Below are 12966 nucleotides of genomic sequence, written 5' to 3'. Positions count from 1 at the left end.
GATGGTGGCAAATGCTCTGTGGGGGTGGTTACAGCAGTGGAAGCAAGGCAATTGGCAGCGCAGAGGCAAACCCATCTGGGCTGCTGACCTATGGCAAGATATTGCTGCCCGGATAGAGAATCTGGTTGTGAAAGTACGCCATGTAGACGCCCACGTACCGAAGAATCGGGCCACGGAGGAACATCAGAACAACCAGCAGGTGGATCGGGCCGCCAGGATTGAAGTGGCTCAGGTGGATCTGGACTGGCAACGTAAGGGTGAACTATTCATAGCTCGGTGGGCCCATGACTCCTCAGGCCATCAAGGGAGAGATGCAACATATAGATGGGCTCGTGACCGAGGGGTGGACTTGACCATGGACGCTATTGCACAAGTCATCCATGAATGTGAGACATGGCGCTGCGATCAAACAAGCCAAGCGTTTGAAGCCTCTTTGGTATGGAGGGCGATGGCTGAAATACAAATATGGGGAGGCCTGGCAGATTGATTATATCACACTGCCACAAACCCGTCAAGGCAAGCGCTATGTGCTCACAATGGTGGAAGCAACCACTGGATGGCTGGAAACATACCCTGTGCCCCACGCCACTGCCCGGAACACTATCCTGGGCCTTGAAAAGCAAGTCCTGTGGCGACATGGTACCCCAGAGAGAATTGAGTCGGACAACGGGACTCATTTCCGAAACAGCCTCATAGACACCTGGGCCAAAGAGCATGGTATCGAGTGGGTGTATCACATCCCCTATCATGCCCCAGCCTCTGGGAAGATAGAACGATACAATGGACTGTTAAAAACTACACTGAGAGCAATGGGTGGTGGGACTTTCAAACACTGGGATACACATTTAGCAAAAGCTACCTGGCTAGTTAACACCAGGGGATCTAACAATCGGGCTGGCCCTGCCCAATCAAAACTTCCACGTACTGTAGAAGGGGATAAAGTCCCCGTAGTGCACATGAAGAATATGCTAGGGAAGACAGTCTGGGTTACTCCTGCCTCAGGCAAAGGCAAACCCATCCGTGGGATTGCTTTTGCCCAAGGACCTGGGTGCACTTGGTGGGTGATGCGGCAGGATGGGGAAGTCCGATGTGTACCTTATGGGGATCTGATTTTGGGCGAGAATAGCCAATGAATCAGATTGTGTGCTGTTAATTGCTAAGTAACACTGTCATTGTATGTCCTCATTGCTATAATTACTATCAGTTGTACTACAAGTAAGGCACAGGGATGATGGGATAAGAACTGATCTCAACAGCTGGCGCCCAGCAGTTTCCTCAAGATCTACATCTTCAGCCCACGGACCGCGTGCATGAGCCACACCGGGTGCACCAGTCACAAGCTCCGAAAAATACAGCATGCAACAGACCAGCACCACCCAGCATCTCACCTGCCCTGAGAGACTGTTCTAACAGATGGAGCCCAAAGCCGTGGATTAAAAGAACTCAACGGACACTTTGGAGGGATGACCCATAAACTAAGGGCATTATATGTGTGTATATATATATATATATATATATAACAGGGGAAAGTGGTGGCAATTCATTGGAACCTGCTGGGCATGGCATAGATGGTATGGAATAAGGGGTGGATAATGTCCTGGTTCCGGTGGGGATAGGGTTAATTTTCCCTGGTATTCCATGCCATGTGAGCCACGCCCACCCTGAGCTGCCGGGGGAGGGGACAGGAAGTTGCTGCTTAAAAGCGGGCTGGGGCGTCCCGGGGCCGGCCGGTCGGGAGCGGTGGGGAGCGGCGGTTCCGTAATCGCGTTTGTATATTCCCCTACCCGTGTTGTTGTTGTTGTTTGCCTGTTCCCTCTGCTGTTCTGTTAAACTGCCTTTGTCCCAAACCAAGAGTCTTGCCTTTTCTTACGATCCTTCCTCTATTAGGAAGGCACGTGCGAGCGGCACGTGGTTCTTTGTTGCCATCTGAGGCTAAACCACGACAGCTCCTCAAGTCTTAATGCTACATTAAAATTTCCACTGAGGAAGGGGGTTCCGTTTCTTTGTTAAAAACATAATTCAGAGTTTCACATAATAATTTTACTTTTTATGAAAAGTAAATAGCAATGCACACACTTATCCCCTCTTCTATCTTAATTATGCCTTAAAAGGGCCAAATGAGGAGCCCCTCAAAAACACAGTTAGCTCTTGTCACTACTACACCACCTAGCAATTAAGATTAGTACAGGCAAAAGCACAGAGAGCTGCTAAAAGATTTCAAAAGTCCAGACGGCTTCAAAGAAACTGGCAAAGGTAGAGAGGCGAGTGGACAATTTTGTATTGCTTTATGGTCAGCTGTGCTGAGTAAAAGCTTCTGAGTGAATAGGTAGCTCCTCTGTTCTCAGATTTCTGTAACTACAAATAGCTCTGTTCTAGCACTTACACATTTAGGAAGACTTAAATATTGGACCTCATTTCTCAAACTGATCACTGTTTTCTGCTCTCTCTGTCCTTCAAACAGTATTAAATGGGAGCAGCAAACTTAGGGGACAGGAAAGAGGGACAATAACAACAACCTAAACCCCAGCAACTGAAAACATATCCACTATATAAGGTGATCTCAAAAGAAAGAATTAAGATTGATTGAAAACTGCCAAAACTTTAGGAAAGACAAGAGGATGAGGATCAGAAAAAGAAGCTTGAACACTCAGAAAGCACCCAGAAACTTCAGGTATGCCAAGTGGGACTCCTTTTTCTCCCCCCCCATTTTAAAAATATGCTATATTCACTATAACTGGATGCTCCTAAACTGAAAAAGCTGATCTAACGGCTGGCTGCAGCCAAAAGAGGAAACTTCTACTGTGCCTCCACCTTTCCACTCTCCACTGTTTGCTTATGTGCTCGTCTCTTTTCCATTTGTGCTTCGACAGTCATCCAACCACTTAGCAAACTAATTCAATTCACTAATCTAGTAGAAAACTACTCTTCTACACTCAAACGAAAAGAAAGAATCCAAGCTGTTTAAAGGTGGTGGGCAAGGAGAGGGAGAACTACACTTCTCAGCAGCAGCGGGACTTTGGATCAGCTTATCTGTCTTTGCAATCATGCCCAAAAAAATACTTTTCTGAGCACCAGAGGAGAAATATCTGTTTTTCATGAAAACCTTCTTAAAAAAAAAACATCCTAAAGAGGACAGAAGGACTGTTCCCTACAGACACTGATGCCGAACTCCTTTTCCTAATAGTATATGTGCAGGAGCAGAACAGGGAAAAGACTCCACAGACTCGACAAACTCCTAGGAACTGAATACTTAAGAAAGCAATAAATGGAGAGAGAACTGTTTCATGGCTTTTTTCAGAAGTCCAAAAAGAACAGGAAATTCATACAGATGCTGAAAGTTAAAAGTTTAAAAGATCATTACTCATTCTGTTAAATGTATGTTGTTCAAAGACCTCTTTTTGTGAAAAATCTCTATTTTTGCTTGTAATTGTAAAATTAATCTCAATAAATGAAACATTAAGTAAAAACTTCAATTTGGATCTTTTTTAACATCCCTCTGTAGGTATACATAGTAAATATAATTAAATTACATATATTCCCCGAAAAAAACAAAACTAAAAGAAAGCCCAGAAGTGTTAACCAGTGTTTCTGTCATTGTTCAGATGTTATTCAAGACAATACTGTTGCAAAATTATTTTTTTCTATTTTAGAAGGTAATTTTTATAACCAAATCACATATATTAACCATTATCGCATTTTTCTCCAAAGTTGCCACATGTAATAGCTTCTGGAGTCAGAGTTAAGATTTGCAAGGGCAAGTAACAATGGTTTCACCAGCTCTTTACTGGAAACACATATACTGGCAAGAATATTCTAGGAAGTTACCCTGAATGACAATTTACACTACCGTATTTCAAACCTGCAAAATAACCAAGCACACTGCGTGTGTTCACTTGGAACTATTTAACAGTGGAGACAGACCAAGACAGTTGGATTTACCTGTATCTTGCACCCCATCAGCTTCTCTTTGCTGATTTTCCCTCTCAAAATATGCAAGTAGTTAGAGCCTGAATGCATCTAACATTTAAAAATGAAAAGCCTAGCCTACAAATAGGTCATCTACGCTCTTCCTGTAGTTTTAGAACTAATTCTGTAACAGTATTTCCAGAAGGCACTGCACCCAACTTTAAAATGAGGTATCAAAGACAGCATCTAGGCTTTCTTCAGTTAGGTGAGAGAGGAAGACCTAACATAGATAAGACACCCCGCTGTTTGCTGACTATCAAAGGAACAAGAAATCCCATCTAGAGAAGATGGCTGCACAACCTCAAACAAGCACTCAACCAGAATTAAAAAACCTGTCTCTACTGTCTCCCATGCATATACAAAAAGATGAAGGAGTTCAGCATATCCCTTACACACCACAATAGCTGTCATATTGAATTTGGAAAAATAAATAGAATTGAAGTCACAGCACCTTTGCCACAGGGCTCCCAATAACCCACTGAAAGCAGTTTCACCTCAGAATTTTCAGAAGCCACTTTTTAGAATAGGAAAGCACATAAAAGTTGTTTAACGGTAACATCACAAAGGATTTTAGATAGGGGAAGTACAGAAGTTATGTTCAGAGGTAGTGATATACACTTGAGATCTCCTTTTCTTTCAATACTGTTCATTTACCTATGTAACTATGAAAGTCAACCAAAGCATTTACAGCATTGAAATTTGTTTAAAACATGACAGAGAAAAATGCACTTGTATATATAGCAACACAGTCAGATAGAAAACAATAGACTCAAAAGTCTGGAAAAAAAACTTGTACTGAGGTTTTGACAGTCTACTGAAAAAAACAGAGCAAACTATATTTAATATTAATACAAATATGGGGAAAATACTCATATGTTTAAAAAATACACATTCCTGTACTCATAATAAAGCCAATGGGATTATATGAATACATCACAAGTTACAGACAGGTATATACGTCTGCTGTACTGAGACCTAGAAGCTAGTTTATTTTTGAGCAAACGGACTAAAAACATGCTTAGTGATGAATACATCCTCAACTACAAAAAACATCTCACAAGGTGTACAGTTTGATGTCTTTCACCTCTTTCTCTGAGTATCTACCCTTCCCAAAACTTCCTATTCCCCCAAAATACCTCATCCCCATAATATAAAGGGGTTAGAAATAAACCTCCAATATTTGAGAGATAATTTGCCTTTCAACAAACATATAATGTTTGTCGACAAACAAAAATAAAATGAAACACACATGCCTCTTTCAAATGAACCTCATGACACTGTATGTTAGTGGAATATTTTCCTTAAAATCTGAAGCAAATTTTGTAAGGAGAGGCATCCGATAGCCTAGTTGAAACAAATGGAAAAAGCACACAAGCTTGCAAGTTCAAAATCCTTTCAGCAGGCCTGCCAAAACAATCAGTGAAATGGATGATACTTAGTTTGCCATAATTAGGCTTCAGAGGTAACAATTAAGTGATCAGAACATTCACACCCATGCCGACCAAAAAAAAGCGTGCATTATATGAATTAATTTTCTCTGAACCTGCCTGTCAGCAAATCATTACTGAGCAGGCATGTGAACACTGCATTTTGGCAGGGATTAATACTAAACACAATTATCCAAGATATTTGTCAATTATTTGGAAGTAAACGTAAAGTCACCTTCAGCATACTGCTAGATCACATAAATTTGGTCAAAATGGTCTTCAGTGAAAAGGAAAGTAGAAGAAGAAGTAGGAACATAGACTAGCTGGTAGTCTGGAACCAATCCTATCAATAGTATTTTTGAAAATTACACTATTAAGGACCTTATGCCGTATCCGCACTTCTGAGGGACTGTGTGCAAGGAACCTTTGATGTAAGAGCTTGGAGTTATGGTGGACAAGCAACCTGAAATGAGCTATCAGACCAATGGGAACTAAGGATTTTGTAATGAGAAGATGACAAATGTTAGAAAACTAGACACAAACTCAGGGTCCAATAGTTAGAACTACATTGGAAAAATAGATAGAATACAGAAAATCTATTGAAATTAAGGGCTAAAGAAATGCTTTACATAGAGAAAACCTGCAGACAAATAAAACTTCTTTTTAAACACAGAAAAGTGCTCACAATGAACAACTGAAAGCTAAAGCTAGAGAAATCCATACTGAAGTTAAGATATAACTATATAACAGTAAAATTTATTGTCTGAACAAACCATAAAGAACAGAAGGTATCTCAACATTTTCTGATCAATCTTGTATCTTGCATAATAAGGTGCTAAAAGCTGAAGTGCATCACTGGTCACGGTCAAGACAAGTCATGAGAATCAGTATTTTTCACTGATTTTTGCCTGTAAGGGCCTGAAATAAACACATTATACTAAATGATCTAGTGATGTCTTCTGTGCCTAACTTTCAGGAAACAATATAAAAAGCTACCCAAGCAACATACTATATTCCAAGCTGAGTGGAAACGGAGAACAACCAAGCCTAACCAAACTCAACCAGATGTATTAACAGTTTCACTACCGGTCTGGATTTTTTACAGCAGACACTCAGGTAAGATATGTCTTACTATAAAGCCCTATAAAGAGATATAAATACCACTATAGATATCATCATAAAGCCCCAATACAGAAAGAAGGCTAGTAATGCAGCCGTAGGGCTAGTAACTTTGTATTTCAGTTAAAGCTTGAATGATGGGAGTGAGGAAAAAAACCAAAACCCTAAGTAATATTCAACATGGTTTACATTAGAAACAAAACAGTTTCTTGCCATGGACTGTTTCAGATGCCTTGTGCATCAGGGCAAGAATTCTGGATTTACAATGCACATATGTTTGGTAACTAGGATGCCAGCAAAGAGTTCACCTGCAGGTGAACATATAGCAGGTGCTATTTCTTTAAAAAGGCATATTTTAAAACTAAATTCAAGTCTCCATATTGAAGGTCAGGGAAAACAAACAAAAGAAGAATGGAAAGTAAGAGAATTACCAAGGCTAAGTATAAAGAAATAAAAACAGATGTGTCTTCTCCAAAAATGGATGTGGTTGAAAGAAGTACTCCATGCAAGAAAAGGACAAGTAGAGCTGCTAGAATTTGTCTTGATAACTACTTAAACCTTGCAATTTAAGTTTAAAAAGTGGCAGAGTCGTCTGTCCTGACAACGTATGCCTAAGTCTTCTCAGTTTAATGATTACTCAGTTCAGTTAATACATACTGAATTTTACACCCCATGATTATGTAGAACAGGGCTATCTATTGTTATAGAATCATTCCCCAATGCAGGGATCATACGCATATGTGACACTACAAGAGAGGGAGAAGTTAAGAGGAAGTTTATTAATTAAAGCACTTTCATTTTAAAATAAATCTTGTGTTCCGTTATCTAAATGTGAAAAGGGCATCAGAAAATATAAGGCAAACCATTTTTATTTTTGTACATAAAACACCCAGTTATCTGGAAGTGGAAAGTGTCCCCGCCCATGGCAGGGGATTTGAACTAGATGATCTTTAAGATCACTTCCAAGCCAAATCATTCCATTATTCCATGATCTGTAATTCCATACAAAACCACATTTCCAAGAAACATAACGTCTGTATTGTAAGCTGCTGTATTTTTGTAACATAAAGTTGTAAAGTTGCTATATTTTACTAAGGTAGTAATGACAGTTTTGAATGGATTGAGAAGTGATAAGAAACACTGCAAAAGTGCCAGAAAAATAAATCAAAATTGTGCATAATATTGACTTACCAAGAAATTACTTTTTCACACTCCTTACCAAATATAGCACTTTAATGACATCTCAGTACTGTCCTCTCTTTCCTACTTGGCAAATTATATTTTCCTCCTCCAGTACCCTTCTCTGGTTTTAGTTCAAGCCGCCTACAGAATACCGCACAATTTCAGCAGGAAGGCAGATAGACATGGGGGTAAACTAGCAATTAGTTCATGAAAAAACAAGCACTGTAAAACAGCTACTGCTAATCTGCATGAGATACATTTACTCAATTAGTTACATAGAACTGTTATTATGAAATCGCAATCCACGGATGGTCTCTAAAATTAAGAAGAATGGGGGCAAATAAAAGGCACATTTTTTAATTGTGAAGTGACAACGCAGAACAATTTAAGGAAATAAGCAAATTTAACATATGCTTTGCATGAAAGCTTCAGGAAAAAGTTTTTTTTGCCCACAGTAACATAGATGCACCCTCTTGTTCCTCTCTTGGGAGTCTTATTTCTTTTTTAGAAAGCTCTTCCTGCTGCCCAGCGATAGCACTGCTATGGCTGAGCAAATGAATTCCATGCCCAAATTTTAAACTCTGCGTATTCCAGGTGGTGACTCAATCCTTCTTCTCACTCCCTGCCAGCAAGCCTACCAAGGGAGGGCAAGAAGCCAGACAGTGAGACGGGTGAGGACTGGACCCTGCTCACGCAAGTGACATTGGGTCACCTGGCAGACATGGGGGTCACACGCCATGTCGCACCCAGCAGCATGACACGGGACAAGATGGTGCTTCCATCAGGGGCGACCTGGAGGGAGGGGGAAGAGTGCCAAACCCACACCTCTCACGTGTGGGCACTGACATTGGAGGTAACAAAAGAAAGTGACTCTCACATGACACCTGGCAGAGGAGAAACGCTGAAAAGTTCACACGTGGTCTTTCAGTGAAACACAGGAACATGCATGCTACAATTTTAATGACTTTACACTTTCACTTCCACTTCCTTTTTAAAAAACTAGTCTTTTTAAAACAGTAGTTCACAGATTTCAATGAAGAATGTATGCCAGCTATTTTGAACAATGGCGATACGTTACTATCTGACAATTTAACAAGTTTTTAATAACCCAAGTCAAGACCCTTTTCAAGGGCCCATTTTGTGGTAGGTATCTCAAACATAATGGCAGGCCTCCTAACAAGCATTAAATGCACTATTTTGCTAGATTTGGCCTGGGTCCACGATGCTCGCTGAGGTGCTGAATGTTATCCATTTTCTCAAAATAGATTCAGCTACAGATAAGTTAGGAATTATCGCTGAAACTGGACCTCTTTGCTGATTTTACAAAATTAAGCTATTTTGTAAATATAAATAATGCAGCTGTATTTTAAGTGCCTAAAGGCTTATGCATACTCAAAGCTAGTAAATTATTATAGGGCACTCAATGCACTTGTCAGAATAAAGGAACTTAAAAGCATACACTTAAGTAGAGTAAATAAAGCAAGCAAGCATGCACGTACAAACAGACAAAAAAACAACTCTAAAAATTGTCTTCAGAAGAGGGTAGGTTTAATCACTGGCAAAAGCAAATAACGGAAAGAAGAAAAGGAAAAGTCACCTATAATTATTCTGAATACTTTATTAAGGGAAATGCTAATTGCCTTCTCTGGTCTTTTATAAGAGTGTAAAGACTTTAAGGCATTTATTTCAACAATAGCGTTAATCCATCTCCAAAGTCTGCATCCATGCTTTTGGAAATTCAAATTATGTTCAATTTCTATCACAAAAATCAATTCAATATGCACAAAAGAATTATTAAACATGTTATTTTAAAAATATTTACAGGAAAAAGAGAACACAAAAATGCTTTAAATGCAAGAGGTCACTTCTGAAAAATGTATACTTTGAGATCTATACATGTGAGATTTCCCTCTCCTGTAAAGCAACGTTTCTAGCAAAGCATCCTTTTGTTGCTACTACATAACTATCACCTGAGCTTTATGCTTCTACAGGAACAAACAAGCAGCCTGCCGCAAAATTAGTCACAAAATTAAAAGCTTATTTAAATATAACAGCAGTACAGAAATATATAAAGCACATATTTTAGAAGATTATAAAAATGTTGGTTCATATACATCCTGTGTAGTGGGTATATCATATTAAATCTTTGTTTATTAAGACAGTGGTAAAAACTCACTCTGAAGTGTTTCAAGTTCAGCCTTAGCCAGGGCATCTTCTTTCGCCTTCATTTTTGTTTCTTTATATTCTACATATAATTGTCTGGCATCCTTTAAGAAAATGTTGCAATGGCATTAGCATCCTTATACAAACAAGTTATTGCAATGGCTCTGTTTTAAGTTCTCAATTAACCTCACAAAAAAATTTAAGGTAAGTTCGTCTCCTTGAGTTACAGTAATTTTCAGTATAGAAAGTATTTGTTTAGAATGTAGAATTTCTGCATAATACAGGTTCAAATGTAATAGCATTGATATTATAGACTATGATGCTCATCAACAACCTGAAAAGCAAAATGGTTAGAAAAAACATTTCTGATCACTACCCACAGCTTTGTAAGAGGCCGGGTACCCACTCCGCTCACATCAGCAATCCGGAAGTTCAAGGAAGAAAGAAAAGTTTTTAATTAGAGTAGAGTGTGCAGGGACAAACAAAGGCAATTGCTAGGCAGCAGTCGTCTTAGTGTGAACTCATTACGGTAACGCTAACTGCATGTTCCAAAACTCAATTTGTTCACCACTCCACTTTTTCTCTTAAACCAACTTCTACATCGCTATTAGTGTTGAAAAAATATATTAAGTTTTTTATCCAAGGATTAAATTAGATTCTAATTTGAAATCTATTTGGCAAATTTACACATAAAACTAGAAGGTCTTGTCACAAATCTCACAATAAGTTACATATGTCCAAAATCTGATTAATTAGTAATTATAGATTTGTGTTGAAGGCTTTCCAATACGAACAACCAGATTGCTGAAGTAAGAGGTATGGAGAGTTTTCTTACTCTCACTTATCAGTTTAAGAGATTTCTATACTCATGCGAAAACAATGATTCTATAATAGAAATGCTGAAACAGAAAAATTATTATTTATCATTTCCAAGCAAGCAGAACATCTATTGCATTAAATCAAAATTAATTATAGTATTAGATAAACTTATTTTTAGTTGTTTATAGCCAAAAATATTTTTATTCTTGTTATTACATTAACAGTCCTGCTTTTTACACATATAAAGGGTGATTTAAATTTTAATGTAGAATGTATTGTAAAACATCAGTAAATACTTTTATAATTTCAACTATAATTGCATAAACTTGAACAAAACCTCGTCTCACTAAAAATGAAATAAGACATCTTAATAAATTTTGAAAATAAAAACTGAGTTAAGCAATCATTATTGCTGCCTCTAATGGCAGAAGTCATCCAAAACCATTGCTTCCTGCAAAGATACTACGACACAAGAGTCGTTCTTTGCCTTATACTGGCCTCTACCCCTTCAAAGATACTTGACAGAGGTGGGACAACACAGGACAGAATCATGATCCAGCTCTGAGCAGAAATTTGTAATGTTTCTTTGGAGACATCTCACTAACACAAGTCAGCGCGCCTGAAGAAAAATCTGACAAATCCCACAAGAGATCAGTAAGGTTTCATCTCCTTCCAAAATATCTCTTCTTACTCTCTATTTGTCTTTACATTTGGGTACGGGAAATGGGAAGTTAGATCTCTCTGCCAGGTTTACATAGCACATGGCATGCAGAAGAAATTTTAAATACATAATTTTTTGTTGCTGGAACATAGCAGATAAGAGCATTTCACATAGCTACAGTTTTGGTTTTGGGGATGGGGTAAGAGGGTTTTTTTGATGGTTCTAGTAGAATTGGGGATAAAAAACACATGTAGGTACAGAAGGACTACCATTAACAGACAATATGAAAGCTTTGAGGAAACATATGCAGTTTCTATCTTATAACATTGAATGACAAAATTAGAACCAGCATTGGTTCTCTCTTCAGTTTACCTGAAATATGAATTCCCTACCACAGATGGAAAATTTCCTTGTACTCTCCAGATTTGGACTATTTGCATCATTAAAAAACAAAACCAGCCATAAATGTAATGACTAACTTCTATGAGTTTGAGATGTTTGTGTTGCATGGCATCCACAGGAATCACACCTACTGATACCCAAAAAATGCTTTTGTTTAAGGCTATGATTTCAAAATGGCTACAATTAACTGGCATTTAAATTTAACCCATTTGACACTGAAAGCCAATATTTGATGCTAAATTCTGGTGTAAAATCCATTATTGCTTGTGGGATCTCCAGACAGCAGGCACTAGGGGGTAACTGTCAATCTCTCCAGCATGTCAATCATGAAACAATTGGAAATGTGGCTCAGATGAAAATGAGACACAATAGCTGAACAACAAAGAAAACTAGTCAGAAGCACGTAAATGAAATTTAGTACTATTGTTGCTTTATGGATATAAAATGGATTATCACTGCAAATGGAGTAACATCCAGGTAGCAAAGGCAACATTAGCTTTTTATCTTATTAATCACAGTTTATTATGGCTGATGCCATAACCACAAAAAAAGGGGAGACTGCACATTTTGAAGCGCACATAAAAATGTATACATATAAAGTAAAGCAAAGAAAAAAACAACCAAAAAATTTAATAAAAATAGATTTTGAAGATTTGAAAATCAAATCCTTCCCACAAAAGCTTAAGAAATGGCTCTACAGGTTGTAAAGTGAAATTAAAAGACATACCTGAGTAAAGATGTTAGCCACAGACACACACTATATGGGTATTAGACCTTGTAAGTCAAAACGAAAGAAACACTGGAAAATGATTTAAAATAGGAAGTTCTTTGAAGAAAACTTCTGCCTTAACATAAATAAGCACATTTCAATTTAGTCCTCATTAGTTGCCAACAGTATCCATCGAAATGGGAATATTCGTTTTCAAGCATATTCAGTTTTGGTAGTAAGAGTATTTCAAAATAGATTTGCATTCAGATTTTTTACTTTTCCAAAGTGATACAGTTAAGCAGTCATTTTGCCTCAATATAAACATTTTAGGGCCCTAAAAACACTGGCAATATAGATACAACCTCTTCCAATCTAATGTTCCTTCACCAAGATTCCATAGTGATTTTTCTTTAAAAGGATCTTTTCCCAAACAGCTCAAAACATGCACAACATCAGCATTTTATACCTGATGTATACTTTACCTTTAACTGGTAATAAACATAAGAAATACAACATTT

General features: G+C 38.0%; 1 protein-coding gene across 1 annotated transcript in view; it reads right to left on the bottom strand.

The window, feature by feature from the left end:
- DNAJC1 (DnaJ heat shock protein family (Hsp40) member C1) overlaps positions 1 to 12966 on the bottom strand; it is a 116172-nt gene that overhangs the window by 45600 nt on the left and 57606 nt on the right. The window contains exon 7 of the mRNA XM_063324678.1: positions 9871 to 9961. Coding sequence (XP_063180748.1) covers positions 9871 to 9961 — 91 coding nt within the window. The remainder of the gene's footprint in view (positions 1 to 9870; positions 9962 to 12966) is intronic.

The sequence above is a fragment of the Chroicocephalus ridibundus genome, chromosome 2 (assembly GCF_963924245.1).
Source record: "Chroicocephalus ridibundus chromosome 2, bChrRid1.1, whole genome shotgun sequence".
NCBI classification, from domain to species: Eukaryota; Metazoa; Chordata; class Aves; order Charadriiformes; family Laridae; genus Chroicocephalus; species Chroicocephalus ridibundus.
Note: the sequence above shows the minus strand (reverse complement) of the source record. Positions and strands in the feature narration are given on the sequence as shown.